Source organism: Phyllostomus discolor, chromosome 6, assembly GCF_004126475.2.
Source record: "Phyllostomus discolor isolate MPI-MPIP mPhyDis1 chromosome 6, mPhyDis1.pri.v3, whole genome shotgun sequence".
Taxonomy (NCBI): Eukaryota; Metazoa; Chordata; class Mammalia; order Chiroptera; family Phyllostomidae; genus Phyllostomus; species Phyllostomus discolor.
The window spans coordinates 81080759-81100897 of NC_040908.2; the positions used below are offsets into that span (position 1 = coordinate 81080759).

General features: G+C 37.6%; 1 protein-coding gene across 2 annotated transcripts in view; it reads left to right on the forward strand.

The window, feature by feature from the left end:
• The window catches only part of BUD13 (BUD13 homolog), a 33561-nt gene extending 14365 nt beyond the window's left edge, over positions 1-19196 (forward strand). For both annotated transcript variants that reach the window (XM_036028530.1, XM_036028531.1), the window contains 6 exons: positions 1267-1571; positions 3454-3559; positions 3918-4056; positions 4375-4559; positions 4802-4883; positions 18080-19196. In XM_036028530.1, coding sequence (XP_035884423.1) covers positions 1267-1571; positions 3454-3559; positions 3918-4056; positions 4375-4559; positions 4802-4883; positions 18080-18173 — 911 coding nt within the window. In that variant the 3' untranslated portion in view covers positions 18174-19196. The remainder of the gene's footprint in view (positions 1-1266; positions 1572-3453; positions 3560-3917; positions 4057-4374; positions 4560-4801; positions 4884-18079) is intronic.
• Positions 19197-20139: the final 943 nt, after the last annotated feature.

Sequence of the window (20139 nt, forward strand, 5' to 3'; positions counted from 1 at the left end):
GGACTGAAGAGAATTAAATCATTGCAGTAGGAGGGAAGGAGTTAATTTTTTAAAAATCCTCACCTAAGGATATATTTATTGGTTTTTAGAGAGAGGGGAAGGTGGAGCAGAGAGAGACAGACAGGTATCAGTTGGTTGCCTCTCATACATGCCCTGACTGGGGATCAAACCTACAACCTAGGTATGTTCCCTGACCTGGGATTGGATCCTCAGCCTTTCGGTGTATGGTATGATGCTCCAACCAAGCCACCTGGCCAGGGCAGGAAGAAATTTTTATATATCCTTTTGTTTATTCTCCCTACCCTACATAAGAGTTCTATATTTGTTGTAGAAACTTCAGAATGTCTAGAAATATATAAAGAAGCAAGAAAAAGGTCATACAAAATTCTGTCATTCAGAGGCAATCACTGTTAGTGTTTGTAGCCAATGTTCTTATAGACTTTTCTCTATTCATTTTGATGTAGTTGAGTCTCTAGGCATTATATACATATTACATGTATTATCTTGCTTTTTTTCTACTTTCTTCTCCATGTCATAAAAAAATCTGTTTATTAATATAATTTTTATTGGTGTTATATCACATACATTTACTTAACCATTTTCCTAATACTGCATATTTTAGGTTATTTCTAAATTTTGCTTTAGTAATTCTATAATGAACATCTGTGCACATAAACTGTTACCCATTTTGGGTTATTTCCTTCTTTACTTCTAGATAGATTTCTTGGGAATTAAGTACTTCTAGATATGTTTCCTAGGAAACTAAATAGAAATTGACTTACCAGATTAGAGGGTTGTGTTTAAAGATCATTGATACATATTGCTGATTGGGGTTTTGAAGGTAATTTGTGATGCTTATGTCTACATTTTGGCCTATGTGGTAAAGTTTTTTCATACATCTTTTGTCCCTAGTCACTGTTTTAATTTTTAAATTCAAATATATTCTTATCCTTTAGTCTGAGGACTTCAGAATATATCCTAGGTAGTTTTAATTTTCACCACACCACTGATATTTGAGTGCAGGTTATTTTGCCTATTCTATGTATAGATAAATATGACATAGAAGGTTAGTTATGTTGTGATCTCCCATACTAATCACAGTCACTAGTAACTTGGGAATGGAACCCCATATCTTCTCTGATGTTATCTGTACTGGTGTTTAGGTTAGTGATACAGGAGGACTAAATGAATGTTGAATGTTAACCCATTAAGTTCTTTTTTAAGATTCTGACAAGTGGATTACAGTCTTTGTCCTTCAATTCCAAGGCTCTTCACCCAGTCGTAGAAAATTTCATTCAAGCTCTTCACCTAGAAGACATCAGAGTCACACATTGGACTCTTCTTCCTACCCAAGTGACAGTTGGAAAGCCTCTGATTCAGATCTTTCTCCTCCACGGAATAAACAAAGGTCAGGGCACCAGGATTCCGATTCAGATCTGTCACTTCCACGGAATAGACCTAAACACCGGAGCTCTGATTCTGACCTCTCTCCACCAAGGAGGAAACAGAGGGCCAAATCTTCTGATTCCGATCTATCTCCACCTCGAAGGACTCAGCCTTTGGGAACAAAGGTAGGAATTTTCAGGACCCATATTTTCCTCTTAGAGTCTCTGACTCCTATCTTCTAGCTCTATACAAGCCCCAGAGATCCAAGCCAGAGGAGGTGGGGGAGGGGGAGGGGAAGGAGGAGGAGGAATAGTTTGGTGGTATAGTAAATCTAGTTCAAAGGACCTCTAGGTATCTTTCCTTCTCTCTGAAGGCAGGACTACCTCTAACCTAGCCCAGATGAACTTGCAAATATAAGAGTTCCTAAGTAGCTTCTGGCTTTGCATCATCTTGTTTCCATAAATCTCATTTTAATAGGTCTAGAAAACTTCTTATTTTCTTAGGCATAAACTGAGAACTATAGTTTACAGTGTGGAGTTAGAAGCACAAAACTTGCATCAAATGTAGCATATATTCGAATCCTTTTCCACTTTCTCTCTGTGAAATTTGAGCAAGATACATAATCTCTCTAAGCTTCAGCTTCTTTATTAGTAAAATGTGGATAACAACAGTATGTACTTCATAAGGTTATTGTGAAAACTAAATGAGTTGGTATAATTAAAACTTTTAGCACAGTGCCTGGGACAAAATAAGCATTTAGTGCAAGATGATGATGATGATGATGGTGATGGTGGTGATTATTAATTATTATTAATTTGAGTGTAGGTCACTGTATTCAGATTTGAACAGTGGCACTTAAAATATAAAGCTACTTTTAGAAATCATATCACCTGGAAAGTCAGTGTTTTGTTTTATTTGAAATCTATGATGTAGTCTGAGTTATGGAAAAAAATCCACATGAACCCTGAGTAATTGTGTTGTACAGAACACCAGTATTAGTAAAGGAGTCTTATTCCAGTGAGTTGGTTAAGGAACAGAATGATAGAACCTGTAGCATGCACATCTTACTTCAATACAGACTTTCTAATATAAGTCTGCTCTGTATGGTCCTGCCTGGTAGGGTAGACTAGTCTGTCCCTAACCCAGGAAGCAGGCTTCTTCTCTTTTGGGTCACAAAGTAAGGGCTATGTTTCAACTGGACCCCTCGACATTTTATGTATCTGTTTAGTCCATGGACAAAAAATGTTGATCAAATTTAGCACATGGCTCAAGGAATCTGGATATACTCTTATGTTCCATTTGTGGGTTGGCTTGTTATCTTGATACAAGGTAGAGTTCAGTAAAAAGTTTTGATTTGGTCATATCTTTTCATTATTCTGAAATATATCCACAATTTAAGTATCTTAGGTTTGAGTTTGTATTTTAAATGGAATATTTTATCAGAGTGGATCTCTACTGGAGGGCTTAGCTTAATAGGTGTACAACCTTTGGCGTCTCTGGGCCACCCTGAAAGAAGAGTTGTTTTGAGCTGTACATTAAATACACAAACACTAATGAAAACTGATGAGCAAAAAAAGGTTTTAAGTAAATTTATTATTTTGTGTTAGGCGGCATTCATAGCCATCTTGGGCCACATGTGGCCTGCGGACTGTGTGTTGGACACCCCTTAGGTTTGAGTTTGTATTTTAAATGGAATATTTTATAGTGTGAGTCTCTACCAGAGTGCTTAGAGCTTGATACTGGTTTCTGGTCAAGTGGCCTGAGAGTGAGCCCTCACATATGCAGTTTATATGCTGAAAAATCAGAAATACAGATGCTTAACCTACTCTTTCATATCTTCTTGGTTTATGTTTTTGTTTACTCTTAAACTTGATGGTACTATTGATTTTCCATCAAATTTAATTTCTATTTTGTGAATCCTGTGGCTAATAATACAGTTACAAAGTTAGAGTTTTTAATTTGGTTACTGTCAATCTTTAGACAAAAATGCAATTAACTGTGTATACCCATAGAGCCTACTGCTGCTTTGTCACATTAATGTTGGATGCTCCCTTTTCCATTGTATAGGCTGCACACATGTATTCTGGGGCTAAAACTGGGTTGGTGTTAACTGACGTACAGCGAGAACAGCAGGAACTCAAGAAACGGGACCAAGAAACCATGGCATTTGAAGGTAAAAATGTGAAAGTGCAGAGATCAATTGAGGTTCATGTAGCTTTGTTTTTCTTTTTTAAATGTAGCTTATTGTACCTGATATTTTAAGCTTTTAATTGCTATCTGGTATTATGCATTATTTTAACTTCTCAGTGGGTCCAAGTGGTTCTTTTCCTTGAAACATAATAGTTTTCAAGATCATCACCAATATGCACTAAGGTATTACTAGGAACTACTTGTAGTCTGGTTGCAGAAGTTCTTATTTAGTATCAGAATCCTAAGTGTTGATTAGTATCCTAAGTGGTTGCGCTATTAAAATATGATTTCTGATTTTGATACCTGATGTTTATTTTTAAAGGCATAATTTTCCTTTGTAGGTGAATTCCAATATGCCGAAACCATATTTCGAGATAAGTCTGGTCGTAAGAGGAATTTGAAACTGGAACGTTTACAGCAAAGGAGAAAAGCAGAGAAGGACTCAGAGAGAGATGAGCTGTATGCCCAGTGGGGAAAAGGGTAAGGAAGCCACTGAAAGGTAAAACAAGACTGCAGTGATTGGAGGGAATTATTTCCGTACTCTTCTGACCAGTTGGTTTATGTTCTGCCTTTAATGCTGTTTTCAGGAATTGGAAACTCATTGTGTTCAGTCAGTCTCCTTTCTAAATACTGATATATTTTCCACTGCCAGTGGTATTTTAGGAATTTTACCCTTTCATTATTTGGCCTAGGCTGCTAGAAAGAGGAGGTTCTTCAAATGTAGTGGTGTGGTTCATGTAAGTGTAAGAGTAAAAATGCCAAACAGTATAGCAGATACTCTTGGTTCTTTTTGCCCAGGCTTGTCCAGAGCCGGCAGCAGCAACAAAATGTGGAGGATGCAATAAAGGAAATGCAAAAGCCTCTGGCCCGCTATATTGATGATGAAGATCTGGATCGGATGCTGAGGGAACAAGAAAGAGAGGGGGATCCTATGGCCAACTTTATCAAGAAGAATAAGGCCAAGGAGAACAAGAATAAGAAAGGTGAGCCATCTGGGAATCATCAGAGATGGAGATGACTTATGAGGAGAGAGGATCGTTAGGGTGATGGTACAAAGCTATATGCAAAGAAGGCTTTCCCATAGAATCCTAGAGTCCTTGTCTTTGGGATTTTAGGTTCAACTTAATATTGAGATTTTTGTATAATATCCCCCCCCCCCCCCCCCCCCCCCCACTGAATTGAATTGTATAGATAACTGATGTGTTTTCTCTCTCTTTCTCATTAGTGAGACCTCGTTATAGTGGCCCAGCACCTCCTCCCAACAGATTCAATATCTGGCCTGGGTATCGCTGGGATGGAGTGGACAGGTACCCCTGAATATTTCCTATACTTTTGTTTTTTCTTCCATCTGCCCAAACCTTCTCTAACTGTAAATCACCTCTATACTCTGCTTCATTCTCTGCTCTAGTGACAAGGTTAATAATTTGTGGTTTGCTTGCTTCTATTCCTGAGGTCCTCAAATCCCATTTCCCATGCTTAGGACATTCCTCCTTTTTTCCTTTTCAAAGCTTAAAAACCTCTAGAGAAAGAACTCAGGTGATCCAGATGGGGTACCCTTTGTTTTTGAAATTGTCACTTTCAATAATATTTTCTAAGGTTTAGGGGATGAATAATGGGTGGTAGACTAGAGCCTTCTATATGTTGTATCTAAAATGTAGCCCTTGAACCATCCCTTCACTGTCTTAGGAGTGATTACTTGTACCTCATTGACCCCTACCACCTTTTCTTTTCACCTGCCTGCATATGAACCCACATGCTCTAACTTTTAGTCTGTTACCATAGATGAACTATGTGTGCATCTATTCAAAGTCAGTCCCTCTACTTACATGTTGGATCCCACCTCTTTTTGCCTACTGAAGGACATTGTTGTTCAAGCATCTAAAACAGTGATTCTCAAACTTTTTGATCTCAAGACCCTTTTACATTCTTAAAAATTATTGAAGACCTTGAAAAACCTTTGTTTGTGTTGGTTATCTATTAATATTTCTAATACTTACCACATTTAAAATTAAACTGAGAAGTCTAAAAAGCATTTATTAATTCATTAAAAAATGATGAAGCCATTATATTAACATAATGACCATATTTTTAAAGAAAAATAATTATATTTTTCAAACAAAAAATAGAAGAATTGAATTAGTTTACATTTTTTAAAAAGATTTCATTTATTTTATTTCTAGAGAGAAGGGAAGGGAGGGAGAAAGAGAGGAGAGAACCATCAGGGAGAGGGAAGATGTGAGAGAGAAACATTGTTTGGTTGCCTCTTACATGTGCCCTGACCTGGGACCACACCCTCAGTGCAGTCATGTGCCCTGACTGGGAATTGAACCAGCAGCCTCTCGTTTTACAGGATGATGCCCAACTAACTGAGCCACACTGGTTAGGGCAAGGAATTGGATTACATTTTGAAAATCTCATTCATGTCTGGCTTAATAATAGACAGGATTCTGCATTTAGTCTGTTGTAATATATTTAGTTGAAGTATAGGAAGAAAGTTCAGCCTTATATAGAAGTGATTAGAAAACAAGAAGGTATTATATTTTTTGATATGCACAAAAACCCCAGTTTCTCAAAGGTTATTTGTAATGTGGAATCTAAAACTATACCAAGCCCTGACTGGTGTGGCTTAGTTGGTTGGGCGTTGCCCCACAAAGCGAAAGGTCACCTGTTCAGTTTCCGGTGGGAGCACATGCCTGGGTCCTTGATTGGGGTGTGTGCAAGAGGCAACAGATCGATGTTTCTTTCACACATTGATGTTTCTTTCCCTCTCTTTCTCCTTCCCTCCCCCTCTCTTTAAAAATAAATAAATTTTTAGAAAATTAAAACTATATCAAAAAGACTTTTAATACTGTTACATTAAAATCTATTAGGATTCCCCCCTCCCCTATTTTGGGGTGGATATTTCACACCTTCATGATTTTATAACTTTGTGCACTACTCATTTGGAAAATATTATTTTGCTGGTTTTTCAGACCTTCCAAATACTGACATATTTCATTATACAATATCAAATGATCATTTGTTAACGTTGCCTCTCATCTCATCACAAAAATCTTTAAGTAATAGGACACTAAAGAGTTTGTGGTGATGGATACAAATTTTTCAAAATTCTAATTTATACTTGAGAGTTCAAATTTGGCAACAAATATGATCAAGCTGTTTTCTTTGAAGTAAAGCACAATAGCCTTTTTGTAGATTCCATAAGATTTTGTACTTAGAGGATCATGTCCTGTATGAATACAGTTTTACATCTTCCTTTCCAACCCATATGCCTTTTGTTTCTGTTTCTTGTCTTACTGCACTAGCTAGAACTTCCAGTGCAGATGTAGAATAAAAATAGTAAGAAGAGCCTTGTTCCTAATCTTAGAGAAAAAGAAAACTCTGCATTGTTCCTAATCTTAGAAGGAAAACATTCAGTTTTTTACCATTACATCTGTTTTAAGCTATAGCTTTTTTTCTAGATTCTTTTTATTGAGTTAAGAAAGTTCCTTTCTATTCCTAGTTTGCTGAGACTTTTTTTCAGGCATGTAGGTTGGATTTTGTTCAAAATAATTCTAATTTTTCTTTTGGTTTATTCTTTGATTCATGAGTTACTTAGGAGAGCATTGTTTAATTACAAATATTCAGACTTTTCTAAATATCTTGCTGTTACGGATTTCCAATTTAATTCCACTGAGGTCAGAGAATATGCTCTGTAATATTTTGATCTTTTATGGCCCAATATATACTTTACCTTGGTGGATAGTCCATTTGCACTTGAAGGAAATATGTATCTGCAGTGTTTTGAAAAAAAAATTTAGCCCTGGCTGGCATAGCTCAGTGGATTGAGCGCGGGCTGCGAACCAAAGTGTCGCAGGTTCAATTCTCAGTCAGGGTACATGCCTGGGTTGCAGGCCATGACCCCCAGCAACTGTACATTGATGTTTCTCTCTCTCCCTCCCTTCCCTCTCTAAAAATAAGTAAATAAAATCTTTAAAAAGTTAAAAAAAAACCTTAAATAAACTTTGTGTTTTGGAATAATTTTAGATTTATGGAAAATTTGCAAAGATAGTATAAAGAATTCCCATACACTCATTTAATTTCACTACCATTCATTACATCTCCATGGTATGTTTATCAAAACTAAGAAACCAACCTTGGTATGTTATTAGTGTAGCAGATTTTATTTGGCTTTCACCAGGCTTTCCATAAATGTCCTTTTTCTGCCTAAGGGTCCAGTCCAGGATACCACATTGCACTTAGTTGTCATGTCTCTTTAGTCTCCTCTGATCTGTCTTTTCAGGTTTTGCTTTTTTAACCTTCATAGTTTTTTGGAGTATGGTCAGGTATTTTGTAGAATGACTCTCAGATTGGGTTTCTCTGATGTTTTTCTCATGGTTAGAGTGAGGTTATGGGGTTTTGGAAAGAATGCCACAGTGGTGGAGTGCCCTTTTCATTGCATCACTTCAGTGGGTACATGTTAGTCACATGACATCAGTAGTAATGTTTATCTTCATCACAAGGTCAAGGTAGTGTTTGATGGGTTTCTCCACTTTAAAGTTACCGTTTCTTCCCCTTCTGTACTCTTCTGTGGAGGCGAGTTACTGAGTTCAGCTTATATTCAAAAGGGGACCAGTGGGCGGACAGCTACTTATATTTGGACTTTTTCTGTAGGGAAGATTTTTTTCATTTCCCCATTTACTCAATCTTATTTATATTGTTATGGACTCATGTATATTTTATATTTTGGATTGTAATGCAGTAGTATTTTATTCATTTTTTAATTTAAATTATTCCATTTTGTAGCTATGGGGAATTGGGAATTCTTTCAGGTGTCCCTTTCTCATGCCCCCATTTTATTTTTGAGTACCTTGTTTTTGATACTGTAAGATGCTCCAGGCTCATTTTCTATTTTCCCTGTCCCAACCCTAGAATCAGCCATTTCTTTAAGGAACTCTGGCTGCTTTTTGTGGAAATTGGTATAAGAAACCAAGATCTGACTGCTAGAAGTAATTGATGTTACTGGGTGTCCTTGCTTCTAAGCCCTCTTAGCAGACAGAGCTAGGTAATACATGTATAGTAATCCTCATGTACCCACATATCTCTGATTATTTCTGTATTCATCTATCTGTATGTATCTGTGTGTATACATACATATGAGTTCATACTGATGTAACTAACTCTAACCCAGTAGTACCTTTCCTTCTTGCTTATTTATAATAAATACCCTCTCCAACATTTAGAAATCTGGCACTCACCATGTACTCTCCATTTTGCTTATCCCAAAATACATGTAAACAGTTCCATGAATTTAAAAATTCAGAAATGAGAAACAAATTTACCAACCAGAGTATAGCATTTATGTGCATTTTCTTTTGTTATTTCCCTTATAGTTTAGTCAGAACACCATATTCAACATAAAGGGTCAGCTCCCTGTTCCCCACTCCTTCCACTGCTGTTATGTCATACATTTGTAATATAGGTAGATTCATTTGTCATAGTCTTCACTCTATCCTGGGATCCCCTGACATTCTGGGTGATTTTTTTCTTTTGTCGTTTCCTTATATTGATGTTTACTCTTTATGAAGGTGTATAGTTCTTTGAGGTCTGACAAATGCAGAATCATTCATATACCACCCTACTACTATATAGTACAGATCCATCATCTTAAAATTTTTTGTGTAAGTCCTTTTTAGTCCCTTCTACCAGTCCTTTGTAATTACTGCTCTCTTTCTGTACCTGTAGTTTTGTCTTTTCCAGAATGTCATGTGAATGGAATCATACACTGTGTAGCCTTTTGGGCCTGACTTCCTATAAAATGCATGTAAGATTTATTAATGTTCTTCCATGGATCAGTACTTTATTCCTTTTTATTACTGAGTTGTATTTCATTGTATGGACGTACTACAGATACCTTGGTTGCTCCCAGTTTTTAGTGATTATGAATAAAGTTGCAATAAACATTTGCATATAGGTTTTTATGTGGACATAGTTTTTGTTTTACTTGTGTAAATACTCAGCAATTGCAGGGTTGTATGCTGAGACTATGTTTAACTTTATAAGAAACTGCCACATGTCATCCAAAGTGGCTGTAATATTTTACATTGAAGCAAAGAATGGGGATTCCTATTGCTCCATATCCTTGCCAACAATGGTATTGTTAGTGTTTTGGATTTTAGCCGTGTAAGTTAGTATTCAATTTTTTTTAATTCACTGTTTTTTTTTTTAAAGATTTTATTAATTTATTTTTAGACAAAAGGGAAGGGAGGGAGAAAGAGAGGGAGAGAACATCAGTGTTGTTTGCCTCTCATGCACCTTGTACTGGAGATCTGGACTGCAACCCAGGTATGTGCCCTGACTGGGAATTGAACCAGCGAACCTTTGGTTCACAGGCTGGTGCTCAATCCACTGAGCCGCACCAGGCAGGGCAGTATTCAATTTTAATTGTTGTAGTATCTTTTTAGTTTTTACCTCTCTGCATTTTGTTTTGGTGTTTGCTCTAAGGATCACAATATGTATCCTTAACTTATCATAGCCTACATAGGGTTATAATTGTACTATTTCTGAGTACCTGAGTATTCAGTGTACCTTGGTCAACAGTACCAGAGTTCTGACAGTTTTGTCAGCCCTTTAAAGATGTTTTATTATTTCTGGCCTCCATTTTTTCTGATTAGAAGTCAACCTTCAGTCCTCATTTCTTTTATTATTAACACACACACATATTGTAATATATTTTTTTCTGGAAGCTTTCAAGATTTTCTTGTCTTTGATTTTCAGCAATTTGACTATGATGTATCTAGGTCTAGTTTTCTTTGTGTTTATCCTGCTTTGGGTTTGTTAAGTTTTCTGGATCTGAGTTTATGTTTTTCACATTTGGGAATATTTGGCTATTTTTTCTTTAGTTACTATTTTTTTAACCACTGTTTTCTTCCTCCAATTACACTGTTTTTTACCACTTAATATTCTCCAAGAGATGTCTGAGGTCTTGTTCATTTTTAAATTAATTTTTCTCTCTTCTTAATATGGAATAATTTCTGTTGATCCATTTTCAAGTTCATTGACTCATTTGCCATCTCTAATGTATTAGGCCTATACAATGAATTTTTCATTTAAGCTAATTCATTGTATTTTCAACTCCAGAATTTCTGTTTGACAGTTTATATTTCTTTGCTGAGCTTTTCCATCTGTTCATTCATTATGAGACATTTTTCTCTTCCTTGAGAATATTTATAATTAGTGCTCTCAAGTCTTGTCTGCTTATTGCAAATTTGGGTCACCTGTTAATAGCTTTTTCTTGAGTTTGACCACATTTTCTGTTTCTTTGCATATTTGGTCATTTTATTTTTTTATTTTGAATTTTTCCCTGTTTTAATAATTTTTATTTTCAGTTACAATTGGACATACATTATTATATTAGTTTCAGGTGTATATCCCAGTGATTAGACATTACATAACTTACTAAGTGATCATCTTGATAAATCTTCCACTCATCAAACACTATACATAGTTGTTAGAATATATGACACTACTCCCTACACAGTAGTTTACATCCCCATGACTGTTCTGTAACTACCAATTTATACTTCTTAATTCCTTCACCTTTTTCTCCATGTCCCCAATCCCCATGCCATCTGGCAATCATCAAAATGTTCTCTGTATATATGAGTATGTTTTTGTTCTGCATGTTCATTTATTTTGTTTTTTAGATTCAATTGATAGGTGTGTATTTATTACTATTTTATTGTTCTTATTTTTTCATCTTTTTTTTCCTCCTTCTTAAAGAAGATCCTTTAACATTTCATATAATCCTGGTTTGGTGGTGATGAACTCCTTTAGCTTTTTTTATTCTGGGAAACTCTTTGTATGTCCTTTGATTCTAAATGATAGCTTTGCTGGGTAGAGTCATCCTGGTTGTAGATCCTTGCTTTTCATCACTTTGAATATTTCTTTCATTCCCTTTCTGTACTGTAAGGTTTCTGTTTAGAAATGAGCTGACAGTCTTATGGGAACTCCCACGTAGGTAACTAGCTGCGTTTCTCCTGCTGCTTTAAGATTCTTTGTCTTTAACCTATGACATTATAATTGTGATGTTTCTTAGTGTGGCCTCTTTGGGTTTGGCTGGTTGGGAATTCTGCACTTCCTGGACTTGTGTGTCTATTTCCTTCACCAAATTAGGCAAGTTTTGTCATTTTTTCAAATACGTTTTCAATTTCTTGCTCTTTTTTTTTCTGGCACCCCAATGATGTGAATGTTGCTACACTTGAAGTTGTCCCAGAGCTTCCTTGTACCATCTTCATTTTTGGGGATTCTTTTTCTTTTTGCTGTTCTGTTTGGGTATTTTTTCCTTCCTTATATTCCAAATTGCTGTTTTGATTCTCAGCTTTGTCTACTCTACCGTTCATTGCCTGTAAATTATTCATTTCAGTTACTGGATTCTTCATTTCTGACTAGTCCTTTTTTATGCCACTGAGCTTCTCACTAAGCTCATTGAGCATTCTTATAACCACTGTTTTGAACTCTGCATCTAGTAGATTGCTTGTCTCCATTTTGTTTAGTACTTATTCTGGAGTTTTGTTTTGTTTTTCATTTGGGACATGTTTGTGTCTTCATTTTGGCTTCCTTCCTATGTTTCTTTCTATGTATTAGGTAGAGCTGTTTTGTCTTCTGGGCTTAGTAGAGTGGCCTTATATAGTTGGTATCCTATAGGGTTCAGTGGCACAGCCTCTCCAGTCACCCAGGTTGGGCCCCACACGTGAACCTTCTCTGTGGGCAATGTATACCCCTCCTATTATAGTTGAGCTTCTATTGCTGTTGGCACATCAATGGGAGGGATTTACCCCTAGGCTAATCAGCTGCCAGGACTGCATGTGACCACCGACCTCTAATCTTCGTGGAGAATCAGCTGTGCAGGGGCCCACCCCATGGAGCAGGGCTTACTTCAGTGGGGCTCTGGTGCCTGCTCAGCCCACCCCTTGAGTGTATTGCTTGTAGAGGTGGCTGGGTGATGATGCTTCAACGGGTTCTGAAGGTGTTCAGTGGCAGTGCTGGCTCTGGGGTCTCCTGGGAGACGTAGGCCAAGGTCAGCTGCCATCTGTGTTCCACCTGGGGCCACCTGGCATGAACTACAGATCAGTCTGCAGATGGCTCCTACTTGTGCTGGGCTTAGAAGTGTCCATTCAAGGCCAAGCTGTGACCCAAGGCTGGCTGCTGCTATTGCCAAGCTTGTAGCCACTTAGTGAGAGGTAGAGGGCATGCTGAGGCCGGATGCTGCTTGTTGGAAAGATTTTGGGAAAATCTGATGGATGATCTAAGACAGGCCTTTTGTATGGAAAAGTCACTGGAAATGGCTTGGATGGGTATCAAAATTGGGTGTGGTAGGGTAGGGCAGATAGTGTGAGCCAGGTTGATGAAGTTCGTCTCACATGTGGCACCTGCCTGCTGGCTCTGTGCAGGGAGGGCTCAGAGAAGTAATAGTGGCCTCTGCCATCACTTCTGTCTAGGAGAATGCTATTCTCCCAGGTCTTGCCCTGATGCGGGACAATTCAGTTTCTCCTCATATGTCTCTGGTGCCTTTCAAGCTTCTTCCCCAGTGCTGGAGCTCAGAGGGAGCGAGTTTGAGTAGGTTCGTGCATGGGACCTTTAAGAAGAACTGCCTGGGACTCTCGTAGCCCTCTGTCTTCCTCAGCCTCAATCCCTGCTGATTTTTACAGTCAGAAGTTGTGGGGACTTCTCTTCCTAACACTGGAACCATGGGCTTGGGGGCCTGGTGTAGAGCTGGGAACCCTCACTCCTCAGGGAAGATCTCCACAGTTGAGATATTCCTTCTGATTTTTTTTTATTCTTACCCAAGGACATACTTATTGATTTAAAGAGAGGGGAAGGGAAGGAGAGAGAAGGGAAAGAAAGGGGAGAAACATTGATGTGAAGGAGAGACATTGATTGGTTGCCTCTCATATGTACCCCAACTGAGGATGGATTCTGTGACCTAGGTATGTACTCTGACTTGGAATTGAACGTGTGACCTTCTGGTTTATAGGATGACACTCCAACCAACTGAGCCATAGCAGCCATGGCTCTTCTTCCTGATTTTTATCCACTATGCATGGATGTGAGACCAGTCTGTTCTATGTCTCTGCCCCTCCTACCAGTCTGAATGTAGCTACTTCTTTAATTCCCTACTTGTAGGACTTCCATTTAGCCAGATTTTAGGTGGTTCTAAATGATGGTTGTTTTGTAGTTTAGCTGTAATATGGATGTGGTTGTGGGAGGATTCAAGTACCACATTAACCTATGCTGCCATCTTGTTCAGAAGTCTCTCTTTTCTTTAATGTGTTCTGGATATTATGAACGATCCATTGTAGAGACTTTCAGTTCTGTTTTATTCCCCTGATGTGTGTTGATTTTTATTTTAACAGACAGTTAACTATTTTTGAACTACAAACTCTGCCTCTTTTGCAGTGGGCAGCAGCTAAAATTTCTGCTCAGTTCTTTAATTTCTAGCTGCTGCTTTTTCATTGGGTCTAATGGGGTTTCCTCTGCACAAGCACATTTTAGCTGTCAGCCAAGGATTTGGGGACAGTTTACATGTAGATTTTGGGTTTTATCCCTTTTCAGGATTTTCAGCTGCTCTTCACACTTTGTACTGACACCTCAAGCCAATAAACTTATAGTTTTTTCTGCCTCCATGAGCTGTGTAGATTGGGTAGTACCATCTGCAAAAAGCCTCACAAATCTCTTTTCACACTTAGATTCCCATCCTGATTCTGCCTGCTTTTGGTCACTCTCATGTGTTTAAATATGTCCAGATACTTATATTTTTATATTTTGCCTATATTTAATAATTACTATCTCAGGGAAGGTTAGCCTGCCCAAGTTCCTCTGCTATAACTAGAAAGTAGCACATTCTACCTTATGGGCCTAAGTCATTGTCTTCTGTTCCTGAAGTTGCCATCCAAGTTCAAGGCTCTAGTTCCTCATATTCATAGGTATCCTTAGGGTGGCTGTGGTTTCAGGCTAGCTTACTACTTTGGTTTGAAGCTGATTGCATACTGGCCCTTTGTTTGATAGCAGGAAGATTTTCCCAAATGCTAATTTGCCATATAGCCAGAAGTAGAATTTTTGTAGCCACAACCCTAAAGATGTTTCCTGCTATACTAGTTTATTGTTTTTTCTCTTTTCTAAATTTGTGTACCCAAAAGTTCGAACTCTTCCTCACTTAGTTTTTTACTGCTGTCTAATTTACTAACATCTCTCCCAGAAATTTTTCTCTACTCCTCAGTCTTGTCTTCTCTTAGATTTTTCCTTTTAGTTCCCTTTTTCAAACTTACTTTCTGATTATTTATTCTTTCATCATAATTTCTAGTTTTGTTTTTGGCCCACTGAAAATGAATATTTCTAGAACAGATCTGTAGTATGTTACAGTTCAAAAAACCCATAAGGTTAATTAGCCTTAACTCCCATTCTTTAAAAGAGAAACTGATGCCCAGATGATTTAACAACTGACCTAGAATCATTCAGCTCACCTAATAAGGCTGGAATTGGAACCCCGGTCTCCTAATTCTCTAGTCCAAATCTCTTTCTATTGTGAGTTTTCTTGCACTTTGTTTTTTTAAAATTTTAGGGTTTTGTTTATTATTCATATGTCCTTTGTGTATATGATCATATTAGTGTTCATGCTCTATAAGTACTTACTACCCAAGGCAAGAAGCAGTAGTTTCCTTGGTGTTCCAGAATACCATGCATGCTTCTAAGGATGGATATGGTGCCATTCATAATAAGCTTCCCTTTTCCTAAATCCTATTACTTATCTTATTCATCCCTTAGGGAAGGCCTTAGGAAATAGGGAAGCCTGTTATCCCAATTAGTTCACTGACACTTGGCATACGTGTTATAACTTTAAGTAGCTACATACTAGGTGCCAGGGTCTCACAATTAGTGAGAGACAGTCCCTGAGCCCAGGAATTCAGTTTCTATCTAAAGGAAAAGACAAAGAATAAATAAATTCAGTGCTACTTGCTAAGTATTAAAAGAGAATTTTCAAGGTGCTTTGGGAGCACAGAGGAAGAGTAAATTTAGCCTTGGGGAATATGGCTTAGTCTTTAGTGATATCTGTTTACCAATCAAGATAAGGAAAGGAAGGAAGTTTAGGAAGAGGATCACATCTAAGCATATGGAATGTCATAGTGATATAGTCATATCACTGTCATAGTATTATAGCATTAAATGTGAAATGGAGTTTTATGAGATGGACTGGAAAGGTAAGCAGGGCCTGGTCATAGAAGGCTTTGGAAACGTTTCTGAGGAGCTTGGTCATCACAGTAGAGACAAAGGGGAGCCATTGAAGGATTAACAGCATTTCACTATTTTACTTTATTTAAATTTTTTACAGATTTTATTTATTTATTTTTAGAGAGGGGAAGGGAAGGAGAAAGAGGGAGAGAAACATTGATGTGTGAGAGATATATTGATCTGTTGTCTCTCGCACATCCCCAGCTGGGGACCTGGCCCGCAACCCAGTATTGTGCCTTGACATGGAATCGAACCAGCAACCCTTTGGTTCAAAGGCTGGCATTCAGTCCACTGAGCCACACCAGCCAGGGCCATTTCTCTATTTTAAATGAATGAGTCATTATGGCAGTAATTTGAAACATCTGAAAGACATAGTTTGGAAGTAGAAAGATGAGGTTGTTGCAGTAGATCAAGCTACAGGGATGAAGCTCTGTACTGTAGTGATACTAAGAATGGAGAAGAGGAAGAGGTGGAGAAGTATTTAGGGGATAAGGTGGCAGGACTTGGTGACTGATTTGTGGAGAGGGAGAAATCACTGGGTTTGGCAATAAGAGAAGCCACTGATGACCTTAAAGTGAGAGAGCTCTGTGACATAGTAAAACTATGTTTCACTATGTGACACTAGGTTTGAATGTGTTAAGGAGTGAAACTATGTTTCACTATGTGACACTAGGTTCTAATGTGTTAAGGAGTGAATGAGAAATGAGGAAGTACAGATGGTGAATACAGGCCCTTTTAAGAAGTTTATATACAACAGAGAGATGCATAATATTAGAAGGGAGTTGAAGTCCATTCCTTGAAACTCCTGAATTGGCTTTTATGATACCTTACTCCTCATTCTTTTCTCTTATTATTTCTGCTTGGCCACCATTAAGAGCTTCTTTTCTTCTGTACATCCCTTAAATGTTTCTCAGGGCTCCATCCATAACCCTTAGCTGTTCTTATTTTATGTGCCTTCTCTTGCCAAATCTTATCTTCATTATGCACATGATGTCCTTCACCTTCATTATGTACATGATTTCCAAATCTGTATTTGCAGCTCATTCTGGTATATCTGGCTACATATTATATTCCTCTGTTGATATGTACTTAAGGCACCTTAAATACAATGTATTTAAAACAACTCATCAGCCTCCCCTACTCTAAAACTTCTACTTTTGTATTCTATTCTGGTAAGCAGTAGTCTCATTCATCTAGTCACTACAGTTATTAACCTGGGGGTCAAACTTAACTCTTTCTCCTTTGTTTTTATATACCTGGTCAGTCACTAAGTCCTATTATGTCTTCTCTCTTTCTCTCCCTCTTCTTTGTCATTGCTTTCATCATCTGTTGTCTCTACCATGGCAGTCACTTTTCTGTCTCTGGTCTCTTCCAGAGTTTTCTCTTTGAAGTACAGTTTATACCCCTGCTTTAAATATCTCGCTACTGGATGAAATCTAAGCTTTTCACTTTGGTCTACAAAGCTCATTATGATTTTGCCTCTGCCTACCTTTCTGACTTTGTCTTGTGCTACTCCCTTTGTCATACTTTAGACTCCAGCCATACCAGTTTGCTTTTGAATCCCTGCATATGGAAGGCTATTTCTTATTTTTGTGTCTTCTCTCTTATTGCTCATGCTTTACTCTGTCTGGAAATGCCCTTCCAATACTTCTGTCTCTCCCCACCTCCAACCCTCTGGTTAATTCTGTCTTTTAGACTTAGCTTAGGGTCTACCTCCAAAAAGCCTTTCCTGACTGTACTTGCCCATTTCCCTCCCAAACTGGGTAAGATCTCCATTCTGTTTCTGTGATACCCACTATATACTCCTACCATAGTTTACGTTTTTTATTTTAATTACTTGTTTAAATGTTACTCTCCTCTACTAGTCTGTGAGTTCATCAGGACAGGTGCTGTGTCATACTCATTTTCATGATACAGTGTATACCTAGTATGTAAAGAGTTCACTAAATGTTTAGGTAATAAATGGATAAGGTATAAGATGTAGACATCAGCTGAGAGTGAGTTGGGCCTTTAGAGAGTGGTAAATGTTTGAAACAGTTGTCAATAGGAGAAAATGATCTAAACAAGTACTAGTAAAAGGCTGAATTATATATTTCGCCCTTCTGATTCTACTGCATATGCCTTAAATATTTTCACATGCCTATTTTCTAATTCATTAGGTTGTAAACCCCTTTCTTTTTTTAAAAAATAAATGTCCAGCTCAGAATTCTGGCTGATTAGTGTCTTTTGATTACAGATCCAATGGATTTGAACAGAAGCGCTTTGCCAGGCTTGCCAGCAAGAAGGCGGTGGAGGAACTTGCCTACAAGTGGAGTGTTGAGGACATGTAACTTTTCTGGGGCTGTGGGGTTGTTTGGGTTGTGGCATTAGACACAGGACAGCCAGATATCCAGCTGTAACAGTTGTCTATGCTAATAATCAGGCCCACACAGACCAGCAACTCTTTGAATGCTAGTTTTGACCACTAGCATTTCAGAGGAAGAATATTTGAGACCTCATGTTTGGACTGAGGCACCTGTGATGTCTCAAGTGTGCTGACACTGGCTGTTGTTGCTGGCTTTCAGAAGAAACATTGATTTCTCAGTGTCCCAGGGTTTGTTCTTGGTTGGGTTTTTTAATAAACATACATTTATTTTTTTAAAATCACTTTCTTAACTGGGTTTTCTGTTTTTGGGAAGAATATAAGCTAATAATGTGGAGCCCCCAGGGATCATGGAGGATAATGGTTGGATTTGGATTTTTCATTAATGTAGAAAGTAGTCTCCCCTCTTATCTGGGATTTCATTTTTTTTGTGGTTTCAGTTACATGTAGTCAACATGTTTGAAAATACTAAATGGAAAATTCCAGAAATAATAACTTTTAAATTGCCCATCATTTTGAGTAGCATAATGAAATCTTGCTCTGTCCCACTCCATCTTGCCCATGATGTGAATCATCCCTTTGTCCAGCGTCTCTGTGCTGTATATGTTACCCACCTGTGAGTCACCTCGTATCGTCTTGGTTATCAGATCAACTGTTGTGGTATTGCAGTGATTATGTTCAATTAACCCTTATTTTACTAATGGCCCCAAAGCATAGGAGTAGTGATGCTGGGCAGTTTGGACATGCTAAAGAGAAGTTGTAAAGTGCTTTTTTTAAGTGAGAGGTGTGTATGTATGTATGTATGTATGTATAGGAAAAAACATGGTAGGTATAGAATTAGTACTAACTATGATATCAGGTGTCCACTGGGGATGCTCGAATGCATTCTCCGCAGATGCGGGGTGGGGGGAGCACTGTGTCAGTACGAACGTTCACAGTGGTAGAACTTTTCACTTAGAAAATAAAAGTTAGTGCTAAACTGGACTTAGGAGCCTACATGGCTATTTGGAGATGTGATAAAAGTAGTATCACAAATTAGTGAGGAAGTGATGAGTAATGGTGCTCAGAAAATTGGCTTATTATATAGACAAAGTCAATTCCCTACCTCAAACCATGTAAAACAAAGACAGATTCTACAGTGATTAAAGACCTAAACGAAAGGTAAAATGCTAAAGCCAATAAGAAAAAACAGAGAATGTCTTTGTGACCTTGTGTTAAGGATAGATTTGTGAAGATTCCCCAAAGCACAGTCCATAAGATTTGATAGCTTTGACTACATAATGAAAGATTTCTAGTCAACAAAGCATCCTGTAGTTAAGGCTACAAATGGGAATAATTTAGAAGAAAATATTTGTAGTGTCTAAAACTGACAGGAGATTGCATTATATAGGGATTGAATATAGAAATAACTACTGCAAATTGGGAAGAAGAAACAAAATAAAAATGCATAAAGAATATGAATAGGTAAAATCTAAAGGGATAAACAGAATGGCTAATAAATATGTTACCTAATCAGTAACCAGAGAACTGCAAACAAAACATTAATGAGCTTATATTTTATTGGTTTAGCAAAAATAAATGAGACTGAACTAGCATGGGGAATGAAAACTCATGGGCGTTTCAACTGGTTCATCCATTCTAGGTGAACACTTAATTGAAATAAGTAATATTTGTGATGCCATATTGCATAGTTTTTAAGAGTGTGCTTTGGCACTATACTGCCTGAGTTTGAATCCCAGCTATGCTGTTTCTAAGTGCATGACCATGATGAGCCACTTAATTTCTCTGTGTCCTAGTTTTTTCATCTGTGAAATGGAGATAATAGTACTTAATTTACAAGTCTATTGTGAACTTAAAAACAGTGGCTGGCACATAGTATGTGTCACAGAATTGTTAGTGGTTATTATCATGTCTTCCTTTTCAAGTGTCCATAG